The sequence below is a fragment of the Homarus americanus genome, unplaced genomic scaffold, assembly GCF_018991925.1.
Source record: "Homarus americanus isolate GMGI-L3 unplaced genomic scaffold, GMGI_Hamer_2.0 scaffold51476, whole genome shotgun sequence".
Classification (NCBI taxonomy): domain Eukaryota; kingdom Metazoa; phylum Arthropoda; class Malacostraca; order Decapoda; family Nephropidae; genus Homarus; species Homarus americanus.
In genome coordinates this window covers 693,945-717,524 of record NW_024736148.1, presented here as the reverse complement: position 1 = coordinate 717,524, position 23,580 = coordinate 693,945, and the positions used below count along the sequence as shown (strand labels likewise).

The window sequence follows — 23,580 nt, the reverse complement described above, 5'->3', positions numbered from 1 at the left end:
TACAGGCCAGTGTGGCGAGGGAAGGCAGGTTATAGGTCAGTGTGGCGAGGGAAGGCAGGTCACAGGCCAGTGTGGTGGGGCAGGTTACAGGCCAGTGTGGCGAGGGAAGGCAGGTTACAGGCCAGTGTGGCGAGGAAAGGCAGGTCACAGGTCAATGTGGCGAGGGAAGGCAGGTTACAGGTCAGTGTAGGCAGGTGTGGTCGAGGGAAGGCAGGTTACAGGGCAGGTGTGAGAAGGCAGGTTTCAGTGTGGTGAGGGAAGGCAGGTTACAGGCCAGTGTGGTGAGGGAAGGCAGGTTACAGGCCAGTGTGGTGGGGGAAGGCAGGTTACAGGCCAGTGTGGTGAGGGAAGGCAGGTCACAGGTCAGTGTGGCGAAGGAAGGCATGTTACAGGTTAGTGTGGCGAGGGAAAGCAGGTTACAGGTCAGTGTGGCGAAGGAAGGCAGGTTACAGGTCAGTGTGGCGAGGGAAGGCAGGTTACAGGTCAGTGTGGATCCTTTAGCTACTAGAACACGTCATCACTTCGGGCCATAGGTGACTTACAGCTCTCCCCCCCCGTTCCCCACCACCACTCTGCGCTGGACACTTACATAAATTAGATTCTGTGTGAAGGTGATGCCTTTCCCGCCAAAATTTTTGTAAGTCAGAACTGTGGTGAATTGAAATGAAAAACAAAAACAAAACGATGACCATGAAACTGGACTGAGGTACACAATGCTAATTCATATTTACGAATCATTTCTGAAGTTACTAACAGGAAACAACATTTGGTGTAGAAGACACAGGGAAACCAATTGACTCGTGTTGAATATTCGGTATAAATGATGCTAGTGTCTATTATTAGTTACATATGCAATAAAACGAGTGACCAAGAAACAGCGGGTGAGTGATTTAGGCAGATCTTGAGAAAAACTATCCCTCTCTTGGGAAAACATCACCAGACTGGTCAAGAAAGGCGGGCATCGGTTAGTGAATGAGACCACAAAGCTAATACCCTGGCGTAAGTACCAGTAATCAACAGCTATACGGACACTGACAGCAGCAACCACTGTTACGCCACAGTCCTCGTTAAACATCACCTCAGCCATCGTTAAACGTCACCTCATTCCTCGTTAAATATCACCTCGGGCCTCGTTAAAGTCACCTCAGGCCTCGTTAAAGTCACCTCAGGCCTCGTTAAACGTCACCTCAGTTCTCGTTAAACGTCACCCCATCCTCATGACAAAACGCTATTTGATCTAGTTTTTCGGTCTTATTACCACAAAATTTATTATTGTTGGTGCACGCGAGAACCAAGAACAGTTTTATTTATCACCCAAACATTACTAAAACAATTTAATAATAACAATATTATTAACAAGACTGCATGTAATACTACTACTACTAATAATAATAGGGAAAACCATATAATAATAATAGTAAGTAATAATAATAGTAAGTAATAATAATAATAACAGTATCTTTCACGAGTCTTGTTATGAAAAACATCTCGTTGGTGGGAAAATATAATCTGCCAGCCATTACTCTGTCAGCCGTACAGTATTTTGGAGAACATTCGTAGACTCCTAAAAACGTGTTAATTCGTAGACGCCAAAAACGTATTCGTAGACGCCTGAAATAGTCTATTGATGCCCAGTAAAGAACATTTACAGAGAACTGAAAAGTGTTCTGGTGTGGTTCTGTGTCACCAGGTGTATTTTCGTCACTTAGTTGGGGGTAAGGTAAGTGAAGAAGACGCACGTGGTCAGCCACTTGATGTTGTTGTGATATAACTTTATCAGTCCAGCGGGTCTCTCCTTTGTCTGTATCGACTTCGGTAAATAAAAGACTTCCAAAAAAAGGGGAAAGAGAGGTCGTGTGGGGGAGGGGTGATGGAGGGGTCTGGAAGGGAAGAGAAGGAGGCAGGTGAGGGGTAGGGGAAGGGAGACTGGTGAGGGGTTACCAAAAAATTAGCAAAGTGATTTAGCTTGAGTCCGAAGATATGGAGGAGGTGTGTGTTAAGTATTACATGAACAGGGAGGGTGAGAAAGACACGAGAATGGGAGAAAGGAAGAAAAGGGGAGCAAAGAGGGGGGATATGAGAAGGAGAAAGAACCCCCAGGAAAGGAGGGGGAGGAATTGGAGGGAAGAGGTGGCCAGCATTATATAAGTCGTAAGGGGGAGACCAATAAGGCCTCGACCGGTGATGAGAGGCAGGAGGAATCGATTAGGATACAACTCGTGAGATTCCGTGATGCGGGCGGGGAACCCGAGGAATGATCCCTTAAACAGATGGCTGGGATGAGACTCCTTTAAACGTATAAAGGAATGTCAAGACCCTCGACAGTAGACTGAAGGAGAAATGGGATAGTTGTGATAAAGGGAGAAAGAGTGAGTTAAGTTTTAAGCTCTACAGTATGTGGGAAGACTGAAGAGAATCTGGAGGTCCTGTGGGGTGGGTGGGGTGGCAGCCGCCGCAGGAGGAGGGACAGATGGGGGCGTGGCCGGGGGTGTGGCCTCCGTGTCGCAGTGGAGTTCTTAGTGCTTACCCAATGGTGAAGAGGGAGGTAGGGGCCACCTACAAAAACACAGGTTCGATTGTTTAATCCCACGTGCTGCACGCATGACCTGTACCTATGACCTTCACATTGACCTGTAACCTGCATTCCTTCGCCACACTTACATGTAACTTGCCTTTCCTTCACCACACTGACCTGTAACCTGCCGTTCCTTCACCAAACTGACCTGTAACCTGCCCTCCTTCCACCACACTCACCTGTAACCTGCCTTCCTTCACCACACTGACCTGTTACCCGTCTTCCTTCACCAAACTGATCTGTAACCTGCCCTCCTTCCACCTCACTGACCTGTAACCTGCCTTCCTTCACCACACTGACCTGTAACCTGCCTTCCTTCACCACACTGACCTGTAACCTGCCTTCCTTCACCACACTGACCTGTAACCTGCCTTCCTTCACCACACTGACCTGTAACCCGTCTTCCTTCACCAAACTGATCTGTAACCTGCCCTCCTTCACCACAATAACCTGCATATAACTGTTTCCCTCAAGTTCCGTCACAACATCCCCAAATATGGCGTCTATACAGTAAAGAGCTGAGCCTCTACTTAAAACTTTTCCTTTATCACCATTTAGGAGAAGAATAACGCGATTTTTTTCGATCTGAACCCAAGTTAAGTGATGGTTTTAGACCCGGATCTGGCTTACAATTTATGTATTACCTGTAAGCAAAATATAACGATTTATTACAGGTGAAATGAATCAACCTAGATGTAGCCTAACCAAACTTAATGTTACTTTTCGAATTTAGGGAAGATATGGTTTATATATTATTATGCATTACACTGTTCCTCCCTGCTTATGAAGGTTATTTATCACGCCAAGAGCCTGTTATATGTTGCCCCCCCCCCCTTTGCATCGATAAACAAATAGGCAGACGAGAGCTTGGACCAGAGACCGTGTGTGTTCTGTTCCTTGTAACCACGGTTATCAGCCTCTTGTTTATGAAAAGATATTTATAATGCCAATATGTTAGGTTCTTCTCGTTTCAACACTCATACGGCCTTTGTGTTGACTAATTTAGAAACATCATTGCTTATCCTTGGTGCCGAGTCATCGTTAACCCTGGAAACACTTGTTTTTTTATAATATTTCCCCGTGTTATTGGTACTGAAGTGGTGTTATCGGGGTACTGAGGTGGTGTTATCGGGGTACTGAAGTGGTGTTATCGGGGTACTGAGGTGGTGTTATCGGGGTACTTGTAGTGAGGGGTTGTCAGACCACAGCTTACATCTCAGAAACTCTAGGCCTTCCCTAGGTCAAGTGTAAGGGTATCCCTCGCAGGTGCTCAAGGATGTTGTAAATCAACTAGCTCCCCCTCCCATGTCACACATGTAAGAGGGCACCAGCCGGCTCTCTCCCAATATACACAATGTCCTACACCGCAGAGGGGGGCCAGTCTTGACCCGACATTAGGGGGGTCAAGTGTAACTCTGCGGTTGACCAAGGATTGTAAATCAGCCTAGCTCCCCTCCCATGTGACATGTGGCCCCAACAAAACATGTAAGAAGGCACCAGCCGACTCTCTTCCAATATACAATAACCTACTCTCTGAACAAAGGCCGGACATGACCTCACATTAGCCAGGTCAAATGTAACCCTTGGAGCCCAACTCAAGGGGCCACAAATCAACCAGGGCCTCTCGTGTCACACGGCCCCACCTGATGACTTCTCCTTACATCTCAGAAACTCCAGTCTGACCCGACGTTTGGGAGGTCAAGTGTAGGGGAACTCTCACGGTTGCTCTCCCAATATACACACGGCCCCACCTGATGACTTTCCCAGATAGTTCTGAAAAGTCCAGACCTGACCTCACATTTGCGAGGTCAAATGTAAGGAGACCCTTCGCCGCCCCCCGGCCAGCTGAACCTGACGGCTCGCATCCCAATATATAGGACGTCCTGGTCCTCCCTCGGGATTCGCAGAGAGAGAGTTGTCTTGTAACAAGGTGGCCAGCTACTACACCACCAGGCCTGCTCGAGAGAAGTCAAGGGCCGGAGGCAAGTCGCCTCCGGTCAGGACCGAGACTTCCCTCCGGTGTCCCAGCTAAGCAGTCGCCCACCCGACACCAGTGTCCCAGCTAAGCAGTCTCCCTGCTAGGCCTTCCCTAGGTCACGTGAGTGTTTGTCAGAGCTTTCCATGGGATGAGTTACCTACGTGGGAAGTGTATTCATTTCATGTTCGTGTCCGAGAACCAGAGTGTCTAGTAACGTAATATGATGTCCTAGGAACGTAAATATAATGTCCTAGTAACTTCAATAGAAGGTGTTATTAATGTGTCCATGTCATGTTCGTAATTAATAAAGAGTTGTAACGAAGCAGTGTTTGAGAAGTCGCCTTTAAGATCGTAATAGATGTGTATTGACGTGTAAGACACGACCAGTGTACGATAAGAGTAAATAACTATCACGGCCACGCTACCACAGTCTTCCTCTCTTTATACTCTTATACTATCAATATTCTATTTATATGTAATCTTCTTCTTGTGAATATTTTATAGCATTACATTCGACATGTGAATCCATCCAATATTGTTTGTTTGATTAAGTGAAGTTAAAACATGTTAGTGGAAAGTGTGTGTGTGTGTGTTAAACTGTCCAGATGGTGGGTGACTGTGAAGATTCAGCCTCGATTTACAGGCTGAGTTCTCCTCCCCTTTCCCCTACGTCATTCCTCCCTTATACTCTTGTTATGCTTTCCCTCTCCTCCCCTCACCCTACTCCCTCCTCCAATCTCCCCTCCCCCCTCACGCTTACCTCCTTCCCCCGTTTTCTTTACCTCCTTCTCTCACTCCATTCCTCCTTTCTATTCTTATACATTTAGCTCTTCTTTCCCCTCACTCCACTTCCTTTTACTCTCCTCCTCACTACTCCGGCTTCCTCTCTTTGCTCCGACATGTAACGCCTCCATGTTTTGCTGTCCCCTTCCTTTTTCCTCCCCTAATTCCTCCAAGTCCAGTCCACCTCTTTTCTCCTTCCTCTCTCTCTTTTACATTTCTCCCTTATTCCTAATACATTCTCCTCCCCCTCTCCCTTATTTTCATCCCCCCTTTATCACTCATCGCCACACTTCATTTCCCTTACACTTATCTCATGACTCCCACCCCCACATTCAGTTACCACCTGTTTGATCCAGTCACCACTATCTCCGGGTGTTTGTGTGGAAATATACTGTTACTCGTACGTTGAATTTTACCTAAGAACAGACACAATATGGACTGAAACCTCTCATTGGTATTGTGTATCGTCTTCCTTGTGACTGAGTGAAGTTGTCTTGGCCGGTGATGTCTTGTTAATAATAATATAATATTCAGTAAAAATAACGTAAAATTGTTATATAGGTTTACAATTTGATAATCTTACATATGACTGGCGGTGATGAGGGAGGGGCGGATGGTGGTTCTGCAGGAGGGCATTTTTTCATACGATCATGTGAAGTATTGTGTTTATATTGTAAACATATCGTAGCAGGTAAGGGGTGATTTGTGGGAGGCAGAGCCATATTAAGGGGGGGGGTAGGTGGTTGGTCAAAGAAAACGAGGCTACCCGGTGCAGACTTGTGAATGGGGGACTACTGGGAAGCTTATCACAGATATGCATTATAAATGGCTCACGTATTGTATCTGGTTCTACGTAACGATATAACGGAACTTGAGTCTAACATAGGGATTACAGCACCCACGTACCACTGAATGGTTTTTAACTTGTTTACATATACATAAATAATATACTGTAGTGCATTTGTTTATTATACATGACAGAGGACACCGGCAGTATACTAATATAAGAGTGACTTGTGCACTACTAAGAAGACAACACCAAGGAGCACGGTGTATACTGTACAGTAGCCTACATGTGATCGTCCGGGGGGCAATATTTACTATACTGCCAGACTGGGGTCACTAATACTAAGGGGGAATACTTAACTCTAATCTTAACTTCTAAGGGTCACTGCCACCAGACCCCCTCTGGACAGCATGTAGCTCGTTAGGTAGCGTGCAGAGTGGACTAGGCATTGGGCTAAGTTTTCCATTGACCAGATCGATAAGGGGAAAGAAGGGTGAAACCATAACATGTCTTAATTAATTTATTCCTTATAAAGCATACTGGTAAAAAACATACACATGAATTGGCCTTCCTCAGAAGAACAACGAAAATGTTGGTTACCCAGATGGGCACCAGACGTCTTACATTAATGGCGTGTTATGCACATACTTATTGTATAACAATCTGTGACCACCTTACCTCGGTCATTCCTCCTTACACTATCGCTTAACACATCAGACTGCTCCACCTGTATGGAATATAGCACCGTCGGTTATCATACATAGTAGCACCATCTCAACACACAAGTTACACTCCACCCCTGCAGGTATGGGACTTCTTGTAACTTTTAGGTATACACAACAGGCACCTCGTTCGCACACCGCCCTCGGTGGGTAGAGACGAGGGCTTCACCAAGAGACATACCAGTACTATTTCTACACCTGGTATTATAGGTCGCTCCAAATGACGACCGCAGAGTTTCTCACGGTCTCCTTATTTGTGACTACTCATTTGGAGTGGTGTGCTGGAAATCCACAGGTTCACAGTGGATTGGCATAGCTGGGAGTAGTCACCACCTGTTGGGACGCTCATAGGGATAATGGGTGCCGGGCAGCAAGGCACTCCGACCGCATGGAACCTGAGGTGACCGTAGAACGGAGGGTACTGAGGGCAGTGCCCCGCCGCTCCTCACCGCGTAGGCCTACTGTACAGTTTCCAATCTTTAATTTTTACTTTTATTTCTTATGGTTCTCACCTGAACACTTTTCGGTATATTGTCACTCATGCCGTATAAACACATATTTTAATCCTAAATTACACACTAAGGTAAGGTCTTGGTTTGCTAGTTCGTAGGTAAATTCATTGGGTTATAATATCAACGCCGCACACCCGAGGCGGGTACATGACGCGCCTTAAAACAAAGGCTGAATGTTCATGGCGGGGGTGTATCAACTTCACTTAAAACTGTAATGAGGGATCCTCCTCTCACACATTGCACTATTTGAACACAGACATAAGATTCTCTGATCACTGTACCTGTCGTGGGTATATGTCACGTGAGGATACGAGGTGTATTAAGTTCATACCGAAGCATATAAGATATTTCCTTTCAAGTATAGTTTCTGGGTCACTTCCAACACCTCACATAGTTCTGATACATTTATCCTTTTTCCAGATCATTGTTCTCATGTATTTTCATATGATATCTGTTGGAGTTATGTTCGCTACACGCTCACAGACGTAAATAGTAGGACCTTCAAACCCTGATCCACACTTAGTCTTACAGTACACTCGTCCGGCTCAACTGGACTTTAACATTCATCTTATGCCTACCCTGAGTGATCCTTAATGCTATGAATACATACACTTGATATGATATAACTATACCTGGGTACAATACAACACATGGTCTAGTAACATTGAGTAGGTGAGTTGTTCTTTATCAATGTTTCCCGTTTTCTGAGGTTCTACAAGCGGTGGATTTGAATGTTATATAGCGTAATATGAATTAAATGGGGGTTTTAGGAATGACAATGATGTGCGCAGTACATTACGAGAGGTGGCAATACAGCGTCGTAGTTGTGGGCTTGGAACCGTGGTTTACCGTTTGTCGGTTCCCCGTAGTTCAGTCTTAGTCAATGGTCGTGGTTACACAACAATGCTACATAACACGTATTGCAGGTTCGTTTATCTATTTAACTCTTTATTGTTTGTATATTATCGCAAACAGGATAATTTCAATGTTTTACGCCCATTCATTCAGCCATGACTACGGTGCTGCGATGCCACATCTCATACTAGAGCCCTCCCACACTCCCGGGCTGTGGTACGTTCTTGTGGAGACAACTATACATTATACCCACAACAATCTATTCATACGAGTCAGGTCAGGTCACCTTGTTTTGTGTTTTACATCTTACCGTGCAGTGAGGGGGCGATATGATAGAGGTGTATAAATGGAAGTCAGGGCTAAACAAAGGGGACTTGTTACATGGTACTCAAACTATCCAACCAGGAGCGAACTCGTAACAATAGTTTTAAATTAGACAAATTTAGATTTAGGCGCGAAATAGGTAAACATTGGTTTGGAAAGAGTAGTGGATGAATGGAACAAGTTACCAAAGATCACCATTAACTCGAATACGCTGGATAGCTTCAAACAGAAGTTGGGTGGATATATGAGCAATAGGGGTTGGGTGTAAATGGGACTGCCCAGTATGGACCAATAGGCCCGCTGCAGTTTCCTCCATTCTTATGTTCTTAATGTGTGTGTGTAGCCCAAGAAATATATGTTTACTTCCCATGAATTACTAACTTCTCTATGTTTTATACAAGTTATACAGTCATCCTAACTTTACCATCGTATTGTTAATACTTGGCTACTCGCCAGTGGCAAGGGGGGAGGGGCATGGTACACAGCTGTATATCGGCGACAATTCCCCGTCAATGGTTGTGTTCCGTTCATCCTTGTGGGCGCCCAGTGATGCGCCGTTTCTCACTTGTTAAGCTTCTTTGCTGTCTTATGTAACAAAGCTCGATCAAACATTATGATGTATTTACCAAATAAAATGACGTTTAGTGTATGTGAAGAATAAAAAAAATATCCATAAAATTGAAAGAAGAACGCTTGTGGTCCAGCGTACAGGTCATTTAGGAGTGAAGAAAATTGTGCTTGTGAAATTTTGAGCGCCAACACTTATGGATGGAATAATGTGTTGCTGAAGATAGTTTCTTGTGGTTTTCTCCGGCGAGGTGTAGTGTATGACCTGCTAGGCTTCCCTATCTTGTCTCACCTTACCACACTGACGTACATGTGAAGTACTGTATATAGAAAGTTGCTTATCTTGACAATATTCACCGTTTCGCCTTTTACTACAGAGTTTTGTGACCAAACGCTGCCATGAACAGTACACTGCTGCAGTAACACCTAAAACTTTGGGGATTGTGACCAATTTTGGTACTTCAGAATATACCAAATAAGATATAGTGTGATTTAAAACTCCGCGTGATTTGTGTGACGTTACCTCATTTACCTGAATTTAATCATTCCTAAGGGAAGCAACGGGTGAGTGGATACAGCACTCCCCCCGTCCCAAGAATCGCTGGTTTGTGCCCGGGGCACCCCAATTCCATCCAGCTGTGAATAGGTTCCCAATAATATTTCTGAGGAAGTGAAGGCGGTTGATTGTAGTATCGGCCACACTGCCTCCTGGTGCACCTACAGGTCAGCAGCATGTAGTCCTATATTCAAACACTGCCCCAAACGGGTCGCCAAGCTTACGAGACACACATTCAACTAACTGAACTACCCAAAGTGCTATACGATTGGTTGATTACATAAATCAAATTGAGAACTATCAAGAAAACACTCAATTTAGCAGTGTATTTTAGTGTGCAGTTCTCACTCCTTTGTTGTTACAAATACAATTTATCACTACTACTATCATCACCCTCAAGTTTATATCCACGTTGATCATTTAACACATGTGATTTAATCCAATTTGTGAACTAACTAAATAATAGTGTGTAAGTTATATAATAATCTAATGCCAGTTCTTGACGTACATTCCGAATCTTTGACACCAATATTTCTTATTCCAGGTAATTAGCTAATTAAAACAAGGTAAATAAAAACGCCTGAGTAAAATGGCCACACAGGATTGATACGATGCAACAGCGCTGTTGCAGCTTTGCAATGTTACACCACCAGCGGCCAAGGTCACCTTAATGTGATCAACACTCATAGTTATGGCTCAGCTGTTGAGCTGTCAGTCATAAGTGCGCGACCTAAAAGAAAAAATACTTGCCGAGTACAATATTGGTATTGTTGATTACGTTAGTCGTTGCTGCCGTCCATCACCACTGGTGTGTCCGGACCCTCAAAGGCTCTAAGGTTATTTTTCTACTTTGGCGGTGTTTTGAGAACGCATTTAAGAGGCTCGTTTAGATACGAACATAAAAAGGTCAAATTTGCTGTTAGTTTAACTGATCTTGCAGCCAGAGGGAAAATCCCACGTCAGGGTTCTCATATATTCTAAATGACAATGTTTCCCTAACTGTGATAAGGAGAAGCCTCTAGAAATGTTTTCGATTACATTCTTTTATGTCGTACCTAGAGTGAGTCAGTCCTAGTCACAGCTCCGGTTAAGTGGGTGAAATAAGCGTACATTACTTCCTGGATTCTCAAGGTTAGCAATGTATTTTACACTTACGGGGTTATATAACGGGATTAAGATTGGCATGACACTAGTGTTTGGAACTTGTTTATGTAAAAAGGACGTTTATAGTACATTTGACGCCTACAGTCGGTTTGTGAGAACTTTGAGTTAGCACTTAATGTAAAAATGAGTTGTGGGTGTGGAGGAGCTATCGGGTGTATCTGCCCAACTTCCCCGATATTCTGTACATGATTAAGCTTAGGGGTTCACATACACACAGGTTAAAAAAAAGTATAATGCCAACTTTGAACTTCTCGTGACCCTGTACGTGCAGTAAAGAATTCGAACTTAAGAATTAGACCTTTCATGTCACCCCATGGCTTAAATAAGAACATAAGAAGAACATAAGAAAATAAGGAGTCTGCAATAGGCTGGTTGGCCTGTGCATGGCAGCTCCTGTCGAGAGTTACTACCACTCTCTATCATCCATGAATCTATCCAGCCTCCTTTTGAAACTTTCCAGAGTTCCCGCACTTACTACAAAGTTGCTAAGCTTGTTCCACTCGTCCACCACCCTATTTGTGAACCAGTTTCTTCCTATCTCCCTCCTAAACCTAAACTTATCCAACTTGAATCCGTTGCTCCGAGTTCTATCCTGCTCGGATATTATAAGAACTTTATCTATATCCCCTTTATTGATTCCTTTCACCCACTTAAATACTTCTATCATATCTCCCCGCACTCTTCGTCTTTCTAGGGAATGCAAGTTAAGTTTCTTTAACCTATCCTGATATGGAAGGTTTCTTAGTCCCGGAATCATTTTTGTCATTCTTCGCTGCACCGACTCTAGTGAATTTATATCCATTCTATAATAGGGGCACCAGAACTGAACCGCATAATCGAGGTGCGGCCTGACTAGCGCAAGATATAGTTGCAATAAGACCTCTGCACTCTTGTTACTTACACTTCTAGATATAAAACCCAATACTCTGTTTGCCTTATTTCGAACATTAACGCAGTTTTCTAGGCCGTAGGTCCGGGCTTACAAGTACCCCTAGGTCTCTTTCACAAGTCGACTTCTCTAGGTTGATGTTGTTAAGGCTGTATACATTATAAGTATTTGTTCTTCCAATATTAAGTACCCGACCAGGCGCCCGCATGTGAGCGTAACTGGGTCAGTTCTTTTATTGAGGAAGACTGCCCTACATACGCAGTAGACTCGCTAATCCCCGGACCTAACCTACTCCTGACGTAACCCAAGGTCTATTGACGTAACCTACCTGAAGCCTTACCACTCTTAACTTAGCCCTTACATAAGCATCGTGTATGGCGGCAGGACGGGTTAGAGAACACCATTATCAACCAGAGTTATATTTTTATTTATTTTTTATTACTATATAAAGGATTTTGTTTAAACTTTGGAAAAACATAACGATTGGATATATTTGTATATGAAATCCACACTTTAAAATTATATAATTATACAGGATTATTTAATGGGAAATAATAGCCCACCCGGGCACAGGTCATCGACCTTGGGGCGAAAAAAACGAGTAAAATTAGAAGGAAAAAAGCATGTTAATCATCACCACGAAGATCGCGGAAAACCATCATTTTTGAAGCGAGACAGAATGTAAGAGGATGGGAACAGAAGTTAAAAGGTTCCACAGTTTGGCTGTGTGAGGAAAGAAGGATGTACTATAACGGGTTATAGCGTGCCACACAGAAACGGTGGGCACCTCAGGCAACATATATATATATATATATATATATATATATATATATATATATATATATATATATATATATATATATATATATATATACTGTATTTCTGTGTGTGTGTGTCTTACACAATATTAAAACAATTCTTATAAATGTTTTGAAGCAGCACCCCCACGAATTAGAGTCACGAACCGCCACTGCTCGTTTATACAGTACTATATGCAGTGCAGTATAAGCATGACAGTTTTCAAGACCTTGAAACCTTTGTCACACTCGCGCGCCAACACCCATCCTCCACAGTTTGTGTTCGTGCCAAGTAAGACGCTGAGTTTACACCTACTGTATGTACCTCCATCCTGTGTTGTGATGCTCATATGGTTACATAGTTGTCTGTGATGTAATATATCGTCAATATTCAATTTTGGCGGCAAAATCTAAAGTTTATAAAGGGGAGGATCATCCAGGAGCTATGAAAATTAATAGAACCACGAGCCTGACCGTAGAATTCCAATTGTAGTCGGGATCAGTGTTAGACAAACTCATTAATATGTTGTGCAATCTTCGTCTAGCCTACAACAGTGAAAGTTAGAGTTTGTTGGTGTGACCTTGCATCTCGGATAATGTGTATAATTATCAGACGTTAAGGTTTAATTGTAATATTTGATATCCATACTGTATATGTGTTAAATATTTTTTAATGGTTTTTCATGCTCTGGTTTATTGCGTTGGTGGTAAATAATTTAAATAACGGTTTATCACAAAACACAAGAACATTTTAACCAGAAGACCCGCACCTACCCCTGTATTCAACATATATTTTATGCAGTATGTGGTTAATGACTGGTGTTCTGCTGTGTAGTTTAACTACCTCGCTTTTAGACACTTGCTTCTTTTGTACTTGTGTTTGTGATGATCTACAGTAGGCTCAGTGCCGGATTTAGACCTATGGAGGCCCATGGGCAGCCTCTTTGTGGAGGCCCCCCTCATTATAACTACCCAAGAGGGTGGGTTGGAGAGTGAAGCGAGTCTAAACATCTGGGGGTTCCGGGGGGCGCTGTAAGCCCCCCGGGAAAATGTTGAAATTTGAACACTTCTTTGGAGAATTTTGAAGCCATAAGCAGTTATATTGAGGAAATTAGAACACAGCCCCCTGATGGCATTCGTAATGGAAGTGATAATGAAAAACATATTTTTTTAATCTCAATTTCGTTATTCCATGTAGTTCATTTTTAATCAATATATGTTTGTGGAACTCTAAATATATTATTAGCAACACAAACAATAGCATTCATTAAAAATATACGGTTCATAGGAAAACCAGGTATTCATGAATTTCAAGGAGTAGCTAGCCTAATTTCTATCACGCTTCTTGCTGAACATAATTTTACGTGATGGAATAGATAAACGTGAATTTTAAAGAAAGAAAACAAACATAATCCAAATGAATAAACAAATAAATAAAATATTGTAATATGTGGAGGCCCCCAGATTGTGGAGGCCCCTGGGCAGCTGCCCACTTTGCCCACTCCTGAATCCGGCCCCGAGTAGGCTTATACCATTAGAATGTTTTGGTACACATCTTAACATCTTTATGATACCGTCGTCACATGGGAATTAATGAACGTGTAGCTAGCTAAGTATTGTATATAGTAGTACTGTACTGTCTCAGTTAACTTAAATTATTTCCTCATTCTATTGAAATAGTTGTTTAGTAAGTCTCGGTGTCAACAATGTAGTATAATTCCTTATATTTACTGATTTTTGGTGGTGTTTAGTCAGCCCAACTAGCTCCTTTCCTGACCTGACTGATTATATTTTTGTGCATAAATTTTTTTATTTTACAAACACGACTCGACGAACCCACTGATCAATTATTGGTCGCCTGTGATGTCCCATTTATATTATACTATCTAGGTGGTATGCACATTATGAAGTACAATAAATTGGCACTCAATCACTTGACTTGGGTGAAAGGTCAGATGCAGGTATGTGTGTACCCGAGACAGTCATTGCATAATACCTCCCAGGGCCCGCCTCACCCCTTCCCACTGAAACTCATCTTATTGACCACTGGTACAAGATGTTGCATTACATAGGTTTCTCGAAGGCTTTCTTTATGGAAGACTTTTATTGATCTTGTTATGTATTAACCCCTACATTTTAAAATAAAGGTGAACAGGTGAAAGTTATTGGCTTAGTGAGATGTCTTACCTGTTACGACGGCGCTTCTGAGGGTATGATTCTTCAGGTGCGACACCAGATTACTTGAAAGAACCCTCATCTTGTAGTTTGCCCACAGGAGATATCGCGCTGGGTGGTTATACAGTCCGCACACCGTAAACACTACAGCGCTTCTGTCCTTAAGCTTCAACTTTAGTAAGCCTTGACCGATACCAACTAGTGTATTCTTTCTTCTTATTTCTCGGTTTTAAATTAATACACGATCGAATGTACCTTTTTACTTACACATTACTGTTATCAAATTCATATTGGTAATGTGAAAAAATACGTTTCCTTAGTTTCCAAGTGAGAAATAATAGCAGCAATCCCTTGTCTGGCAATGCTTGGGGCGCCTGCGTTGAGGGACCTATCGGTGTCTCGTATTATTGTTCATGGTCACGTTTCACATTATTTCACTCGTCTGGGAGGCACGATACGAATGTTTAGTACTTTGAAGATATTCTCCAGAGTGACCATAAATATATGCATCATTGCAGTCTTGTAAAACACTGAGGAGGAGTCAAACCTGGATGAGGGGGAGAAAGCGGCATTGCTCTGCAGTTTGTGCGACACTGTACCAGAGTTGAGTTTGACGATGCACCCTAGATTCACCTAAAATTACCTGTACTGTACCATGTATAGCTTTGATGATTTAGTACTATAATATTAGGTTTGCTTTTAAGTATTGTTGACCACAACCCAACTAACGATTGGAATAAGTAAAAATTTAACTTCTCATAGTCAGTGATTGTTTAGGTATTATTAGCAACGGAAATCACATTTTAAACGTTTTCAGACCTTTCCGGGTCTTACACTTTTCGTTCATACATTAACGTCGTAGTATATTAGAAAGATTATTAACTTGAGGTTGTATCGTATGAAAATGAGACTGCAGTATGAGAAACATTCAGTATTGCAGACAATTGAAGTATATTATACGTGACATTACACACAACCGGGACTGAAGCGTTTGATAGTGTACTGACCTAGTGGTTCCCTCAAGTTCCGTCACAACATCCCCAAATATGGCGTCTATACAGTAAAGAGCTGAGCCTCTACTTAAAACTTTTCCTTTATCACCATTTAGGAGAAGAATAACGCGATTTTTTTCGATCTGAACCCAAGTTAAGTGATGGTTTTAGACCCGGATCTGGCTTACAATTTATGTATTGCCTGTAAGCAAAATATAACGATTTATTACAGGTGAAATGAATCAACCTAGATGTAGCCTAACCAAACTTAATGTTACTTTTCGAATTTAGGGAAGATATGGTTTATATATTATTATGCATTACACTGTTCCTCCCTGCTTATGAAGGTTATTTATCACGCCAAGAGCCTGTTATATGTTGCCCCCCCCCCCCTTTGCATCGATAAACAAATAGGCAGACGAGAGCTTGGACCAGAGACCGTGTGTGTTCTGTTCCTTGTAACCACGGTTATCAGCCTCTTGTTTATGAAAAGATATTTATAATGCCAATATGTTAGGTTCTTCTCGTTTCAACACTCATACGGCCTTTGTGTTGACTAATTTAGAAACATCATTGCTTATCCTTGGTGCCGAGTCATCGTTAACCCTGGAAACACTTGTTTTTTTATAATATTTCCCCGTGTTATTGGTACTGAAGTGGTGTTATCGGGGTACTTTTAGTGAGACACGTTCTAGAAGTTTACTTTAATATCTCTCTCTCGTTTTACACAATTCGACATGTGAATCCATCCAATATTGTTTGTTTGATTAAGTGAAGTTAAAACATGTTAGTGGAAAGTGTGTGTGTGTGTGTTAAACTGTCCAGATGGTGGGTGACTGTGAAGATTCAGCCTCGATTTACAGGCTGAGTTCTCCTCCCCTTTCCCCTACGTCATTCCTCCCTTATACTCTTGTTATGCTTTCCCTCTCCTCCCCTCACCCTACTCCCTCCTCCAATCTCCCCTCCCCCCTCACGCTTACCTCCTTCCCCCGTTTTCTTTACCTCCTCCTCTCACTCCATTCCTCCTTTCTATTCTTATACATTTAGCTCTTCTTTCCCCTCACTCCACTTCCTCTTACTCTCCTCCTCACTACTCCGGCTTCCTCTCTTTGCTCCGACATGTAACGCCTCCATGTTTTGCTGTCCCCTTCCTTTTTCCTCCCCTAATTCCTCCAAGTCCAGTCCACCTCTTTTCTCCTTCCTCTCTCTCTTTTACATTTCTCCCTTATCCCTAATACATTCTCCTCCCCCTCTCCCTTATTTTCATCCCCCCTTTATCACTCATCGCCACACTTCATTTCCCTTACACTTATCTCATGACTCCCACCCCCAGTTACCACCTGTTTGGTCCAGTCACCACTATCTCCGGGTGTTTGTGTGGAAATATACTGTAACTCGTACGTTGAATTTTACCTAAGAACAGACACAATATGGACTGAAACCTCTCATTGGTATTGTGTATCGTCTTCCTTGTGACTGAGTGAAGTTGTCTTGGCCGGTGATGTCTTGTTAATAATAATATAATATTCAGTAAAAATAACGTAAAATTGTTATATAGGTTTACAATTTGATAATCTTACATATGACTGGCGGTGATGAGGGAGGGGCGGATGGTGGTTCTGCAGGAGGGCATTTTTTCATACGATCATGTGAAGTATTGTGTTTATATTGTAAACATATCGTAGCAGGTAAGGGGTGATTTGTGGGAGGCAGAGCCATATTAAGGGGGGGGGTAGGTGGTTGGTCAAAGAAAACGAGGCTACCCGGTGCAGACTTGTGAATGGGGGACTACTGGGAAGCTTATCACAGATATGCATTATAAATGGCTCACGTATTGTATCTGGTTCTACGTAACGATATAACGGAACTTGAGTCTAACATAGGGATTACAGCACCCACGTACCACTGAATGGTTTTTAACTTGTTTACATATACATAAATAATATACTGTAGTGCATTTGTTTATTATACATGACAGAGGACACCGGCAGTATACTAATATAAGAGTGACTTGTGCACTACTAAGAAGACAACACCAAGGAGCACGGTGTATACTGTACAGTAGCCTACATATGATCGTACCGGGGGAATACAGCGTCGTAGTTGTGGGCGTGGAACCGTGGTTTACCCTGTTTGTCGGTATTGCACACAATTGAAGTATATTATACGTGACATTACACACAACCGGGACGGAAGCGTTTGATAGTGTACTGACCTAGTGACGCGAGATCGAGGTCAGGCAAAAGACTCACCACTCCTCTTGCTTCTCACCGAAAACTACTAAACCAGTGGTGGCCAACCTGCAGCCCATCAGGCTTTCGGGTGCAGCTCACGACACGTAATGTTTGTTCACACATGAAAGATTCATACAAAAAGCGGCGTTCATTTAGCCATTTGTTGAATGTTTGGGAATTATCATGAATGATTGTCATTTGGGGAGAGTTATCCTAACAAATAATTTATATTAATATTTTTGATAAATTTGATAATTTAACTTAAGATAATTAGGTTCACATACATTTGACCCGTGTTATTATTATTATTATTATTATTATTATTATTATCATTATCATTATTATTATTATTATTATATAGGTATAGCAACACTATCTGGTCCACGCCTCCGACTTACCAGTATGACTCTTTATGTAAGACAGTGTACCGGTAAGTGTTGTACCACCGGTGGTCGTGGAAGGTTGACGTGTAGTGACACCTCCCACACACCTGGGCGGTGTATGAAATGTACCCACAACCTGTGTCTTTTGTTTTTATTTGAAGTTGATATATGTATGGATGATAATTTTCTGTAACTCATTATGAAACATGCTGTATTTAATGTATGTATGTATGTATGTATTTATGTATGTATGCGTATTCCTGGGGCAATGGTTAGTGCGCATGACAAAGTTTAGTCTTGAGATGGAGGGTCACAGAAGCGGCACACTGCTGCCCATCACTGGTCTGGATAGATGGTTAAAAAAAAAAATTATATATATATATATATATATATATATCGATAAAATCACACGGGAAAAAAGGAAACAACGGAGCACCTTAGCTTTCGTCTTTATTCAAGACCAGTAGAACTTATAGAAGACAAAAAGATTAGCTTTGTTAATGTTCGAAAAACATTAACATACATGATGCTCTTTCATTAACTGTACGGTCTCTAATTTTTGACTGGATAAGTCCAAAAGTTGAAAATAATCATTCAGTTCCTGCCGAGGAAGCAACAACAGTATGTAACTGTGCAGGCAGGCACCATCATACAGTCTTTCAAATCTGAATTTTTTTGGGGGGCTTTGGGACAGGTCCAGTACAAGTCATGTCACAATGGGCAGGAACAAATTCTGAATTGCTCCTGTGTTTTGTGACCTTGTGTATATTACTGTATGTTATCTATATGATTTTAATCATGTCAGCCCCGGGATCAAGGGCACGGATAATTGTGTAATGGACACCAGCCGCCTTGTACCAGGCAAGTGAGAGGAAGCTAGCTGGTGTACCGTCAACAGTAAAACACTCAAGGTCGCACACACGAGGAAACAAGAATGCTTGTACAGTAGATAAAACAAATATCTGTGCAGGTGGGGGTCGATATGCTCCCAAATTATACGTGTGACTAGTGACAGCCCTCACATACCAAAATCCATCGTCCATGGTCTCATATTGTTTCCCACAAAGTATGCACAGATAGTTGTTTTAGCTACTATGCAAGTAAAACCAATACAAAAATAATAAAATATTTACAGACTCTCATATACTTTACGGTATGTACATACGTGCTGTATACAAACAAGCAAATAAACAAACACAAACTTATTAAATCGCGAAGACACACACACACATTCGGAAATCATAGTGTTCAGGTAACGTCATGCCAAGCGTCGGGAGCATGTGAAGTTGTAAGCGGTTCAAAGGTACTAACGTCAGCCCAAGAATTAAAAGCTGTCGGGAATATAGGCACATTAATATTAGTCGCGATTATTCAAAATGGCTTTGGAAATTGGTAGGAAGCTCTGGGGAAGGCAGAGAATGGGATGGATGGACGAGTTATATTAAAAGCTGGGTTCCAGAGATGCAGAAAACTACTGAATCAGATATTCAAAGTCGCTAGTTTTTAACACGAGGATGGCTCTTTGATCGATTGCAAAAGACAAGCTATTAGAAAACACCTAAACACTTACTATGCTGATACTGTACCATTAAAGAGCACCACTGACTTACATTCTATAATCGTGGCTCGTATAATACTCAGTACTGGTTACTGTGGTTGTCAGGTCAAAACATTTTACTCGGTATTCGAATGCTTAAGATTTTCGCTACTTGACAATGTAGGGCTCGTGTATCAGTTAAAATTGTAAAATTGATAGATTTGCAGTATACGGCAACTGTGGAATTAGTACCAAGGCCAATATACAGTACCTCCAGGACGGGAGAGTGAGGCGAGACCTTGGAGACATCATGCTCAGCTCACTGACTGGTTACCAAAATTTTTACCTGCTTACAAAACCGATCAGTGATACAATTTGTACAGTACATGCCATTACTCATACTTATGTTAACAGTTTTAGTATGTTTATTAAGACATTCTATAATGTTTATATTATCAATACACTGAGCCTTGTCCGTCTGCCCCAGGTAAAAACATATTATACGTTTTACAGTGTTGTAAATGAACCCACATATTGTTCCTATGCGGTTTTTCATTGCTGTAGAATGGTGATGCCGAACAACCACACTGTCAGTATCAACACAAGTACTGAGTAATTGCGCTTTCTCATGCAACAAAACTTTTGTGCCGACCGTGACAGGACTCGAACCTGCAATCTTCGGATCCGAAGTCCGACGCCTTATCCATTAGGCCACACGGTCATGTAAAGCCGATTGTGATCGATTCAAGTCTATTTCAGGTGAGTAGCCATTGTTTGCGCAACGTGCTGAGCATTCCTCCCTGTTGCCGTCCCCTGTTACTAAGTTTGTTGGCCAGTGGCCACCCTGGGAGCCCCCACTGCGACCGTGACGCCAACGCCTTTATCGCCCCCTATTTACCTCTTCAGGTGGTTGTGAAGGACTCGCCCCTTTACCTGTCCCACAGTATTGATCCTTTTCTCCCAGAATTATTAACGTCGTCTGGGTTAGTTTATTTGTTTAGTACAGCCTAATGTCTTCTCTTTACAAAGACTTACTACTTTTTATCTATTTCCCTCGTGTATGTGTTTACTTTTGTAAATCTGTGTATGAGTTTAATTCATTTTATTACTCGTGAGGGGGCGGGTTTTAGGCCTGCCACCAATGTGAGGGAGCCGGTTCCCTCTCTGTTTCTACACCACCCTCATCTTATTTACTTCTCTTAGTTCTTACTCTTACTCAGTTCCGTCACCTATTCTTGGTAGCCTGGGCATTCTTTTGGTAGCATGGTCGAGGGTCTAGGCACGCGAGTATGGTAATTTTGGTATCAGGTCACTTGGATGGAAATAAAGGTAAAATACTGTGGGAGAAATGAATACACCTAAAGTACTCTAGAAACAAATTTATTAATATGCAATCAATGGGGGAAAGATATTGTATTAATCATATAATTACCAGGCTCACCTCCTGGGCTTAGTGCAAACTCAGTACCTTCTTTACTCTTACTCACAACATTACTGGTGGTACATTACATGGCACTCATTGTAGATTATTCAACATATACGTAAACAATGACACTAGTATATGCAGGGGTCCACTACCCAACACGGGATAATTATTTCCAACTAATTATCCCTAACCTACATGTTACAACACTCTCTGTGGACATATACTTCCAAGGAGTAACCCAGGGTAGAGCACTGGGGCTGTTGTTATTGTGGGGTAGCCAGACACATGGCGGGTCTGGGGTCTGGTCCAACGAAGCCGTGGAGCACATTAATCAGGCCGCATCGGTGCCATCTTCTCATATATGATCCCGGCTGGACATCCAATACATCCGAGGCCGTTGTTGGATGGTAGAGCGATGCAAGAATCACAATGGGATCTGGATGGATGAAGGGACGGGCACTCACTAACAGTGACAACAACATCACTTTTTTACTTTTTTTTTTATCCTCTTCGCCACTGATCGGCTTGTTAGCCGCTTGGGCGATCGGTCACGTCTCTTTTCCTTTATATTCTTCACCAAAAGGTCGGCTCGCTCGCCGCTCGGGCGATCGGTCACGTCTCTGTCACGCACGTTTCAGGGGAAGTTAAAGACGTAAATATGACTTCACTCAGAGCATATCAACTACGTTACTGTAACACTTGCACAATCAACTATTAATTGGGTCAAATCACTTAAAGAAGGGCGAATTACAACACAGAGTGGAATGGCATACCTGTATGGATGAAGGGACGGGCACTCACTTATGGTAGAAATGCCCGCGGGGCCCTCACTCAAAACAGACCAGGGAGTCCACCTACTTCTATTCCGATGAATTAATTCACTGTACACTCTGACGTTGAAATTGAGACTATGAACTCAGTTTCATTCCCTACTATTATCTTCACTAACAACGCTCTGACTCAGCTATCAAAAGCAAAATTAAATTGATTACAAAGGGTTGGATGGCAACAGGGCCCAACATACAGCGTCTGCTACTAAATCCGTGGATTATATTCAAAGTTCCCACTAAACAAAGACGGGGAAACAGAGAAAACGGAGGACGTTTCCACTGGGGGACTCAGAAGGTTTTGTGGACGTTTGAGCGTAATATGAATCCTTAAGGTTTTCAGGTTAGCCGTCATCACGATCATGACAATATATATATATATATATATATATATATATATATATATATATATATATATATATATATATATATATATATATATATATATACTAGAACTCTTAAATCACTACTGTAATGTGATAGAGGTGATTAATTTTTATCTCGTGCAAAATATATGACATTTATATTCAAATTATTCACTGCTTATTAAAGAACGAGCCAGAAGAAAGCTACGCGGGACTTCTATGTGTATTCTACAATAGAAATACACGGTACGAGGATGTGACCATGCTTTACCCTTGTACACTTCCACCCACACTGGTACCTCCCAGGTTATATTGTTCTTATACAGTTATAATTGTATATCAGAATATACAATTGTACTGATAATTCAATATGATTTTTTGGATCACTTGAAAATCCACCCCTTGGCTCATTTCATAATTCACTATGAAATTCCAGCCTTTCAGTGACTACGAAACGAAATGCTATGTGCAGTATTTCCAACACTTGTATCCTACTACTGTTTCAACACCGTATACAAGAAAATATCTTATCCTTGCCAGTGCACACAGCCTACAGTATACTGTACACGATGACGTTTCAAAAGTTTCAAAAGTTACAGGCTCAAATTTGCATCACAATCAGCGTAATTCCAAAGCGGAAAGGAATAATTTAAGTTATTAATTATATCCTCCGCCTTATGTTGGCATCCGTATGTTCCTTCTTTCCTTAGTACCCAACTAATTTCAAATAAAATATACATTCCTCTCCACTGGCGACCATTTTCAGTAGCGTCTATTTTCACTATCGTTCATCTCCACTGTCATTTAACTTTACTGGCGTTCATATTTGGGCTTCACCTTCACAACCGTTCATTTTTGGAGCTAGATATTGTTATTTATATTAGTATTATTATAGTTATTGTTTCTTATAAGTTAATGACACAATAATACTACCTCTTTATACTATTCCTCTGTGGACCCTTCTTTCTTTCCTCATTTTATTTTGCTTTCTCTATTTATCTATCGATCTCTCGGTATTCCCCTCTTCCTTTCATTGTTCATTCTACTGTAATTTGTATTCTCTATCTCTTGGTATTCCTTCCGCTCTCCCTCTTACGTTCTTCGTTCTACTGTGTTTTGCTGTCTGTTTATC

General features: G+C 41.9%; 2 protein-coding genes and 1 non-coding gene across 3 annotated transcripts in view; 1 reads left to right on the top strand and 2 right to left on the bottom strand.

Annotated features, from left to right (window-relative positions):
- LOC121872008 (4-aminobutyrate aminotransferase, mitochondrial-like) overlaps window positions 1-14,849 on the bottom strand; it is a 39,066-nt gene extending 24,217 nt beyond the window's left edge. Inside the window, exon 1 of the mRNA XM_042374635.1 lies at window positions 14,697-14,849. Within this exon, the coding sequence (XP_042230569.1) occupies window positions 14,697-14,766 (70 nt within the window). The 5' untranslated portion in view covers window positions 14,767-14,849. The remainder of the gene's footprint in view (window positions 1-14,696) is intronic.
- Window positions 1-23,580, top strand: part of LOC121872005 (intraflagellar transport protein 80 homolog) — a 94,543-nt gene that overhangs the window by 32,715 nt on the left and 38,248 nt on the right. The window lies entirely within an intron of this gene.
- On the bottom strand, window positions 20,479-20,551 carry Trnar-ucg. Its single transcript has one exon. It is a non-coding gene; the product is annotated as a tRNA-Arg (tRNA).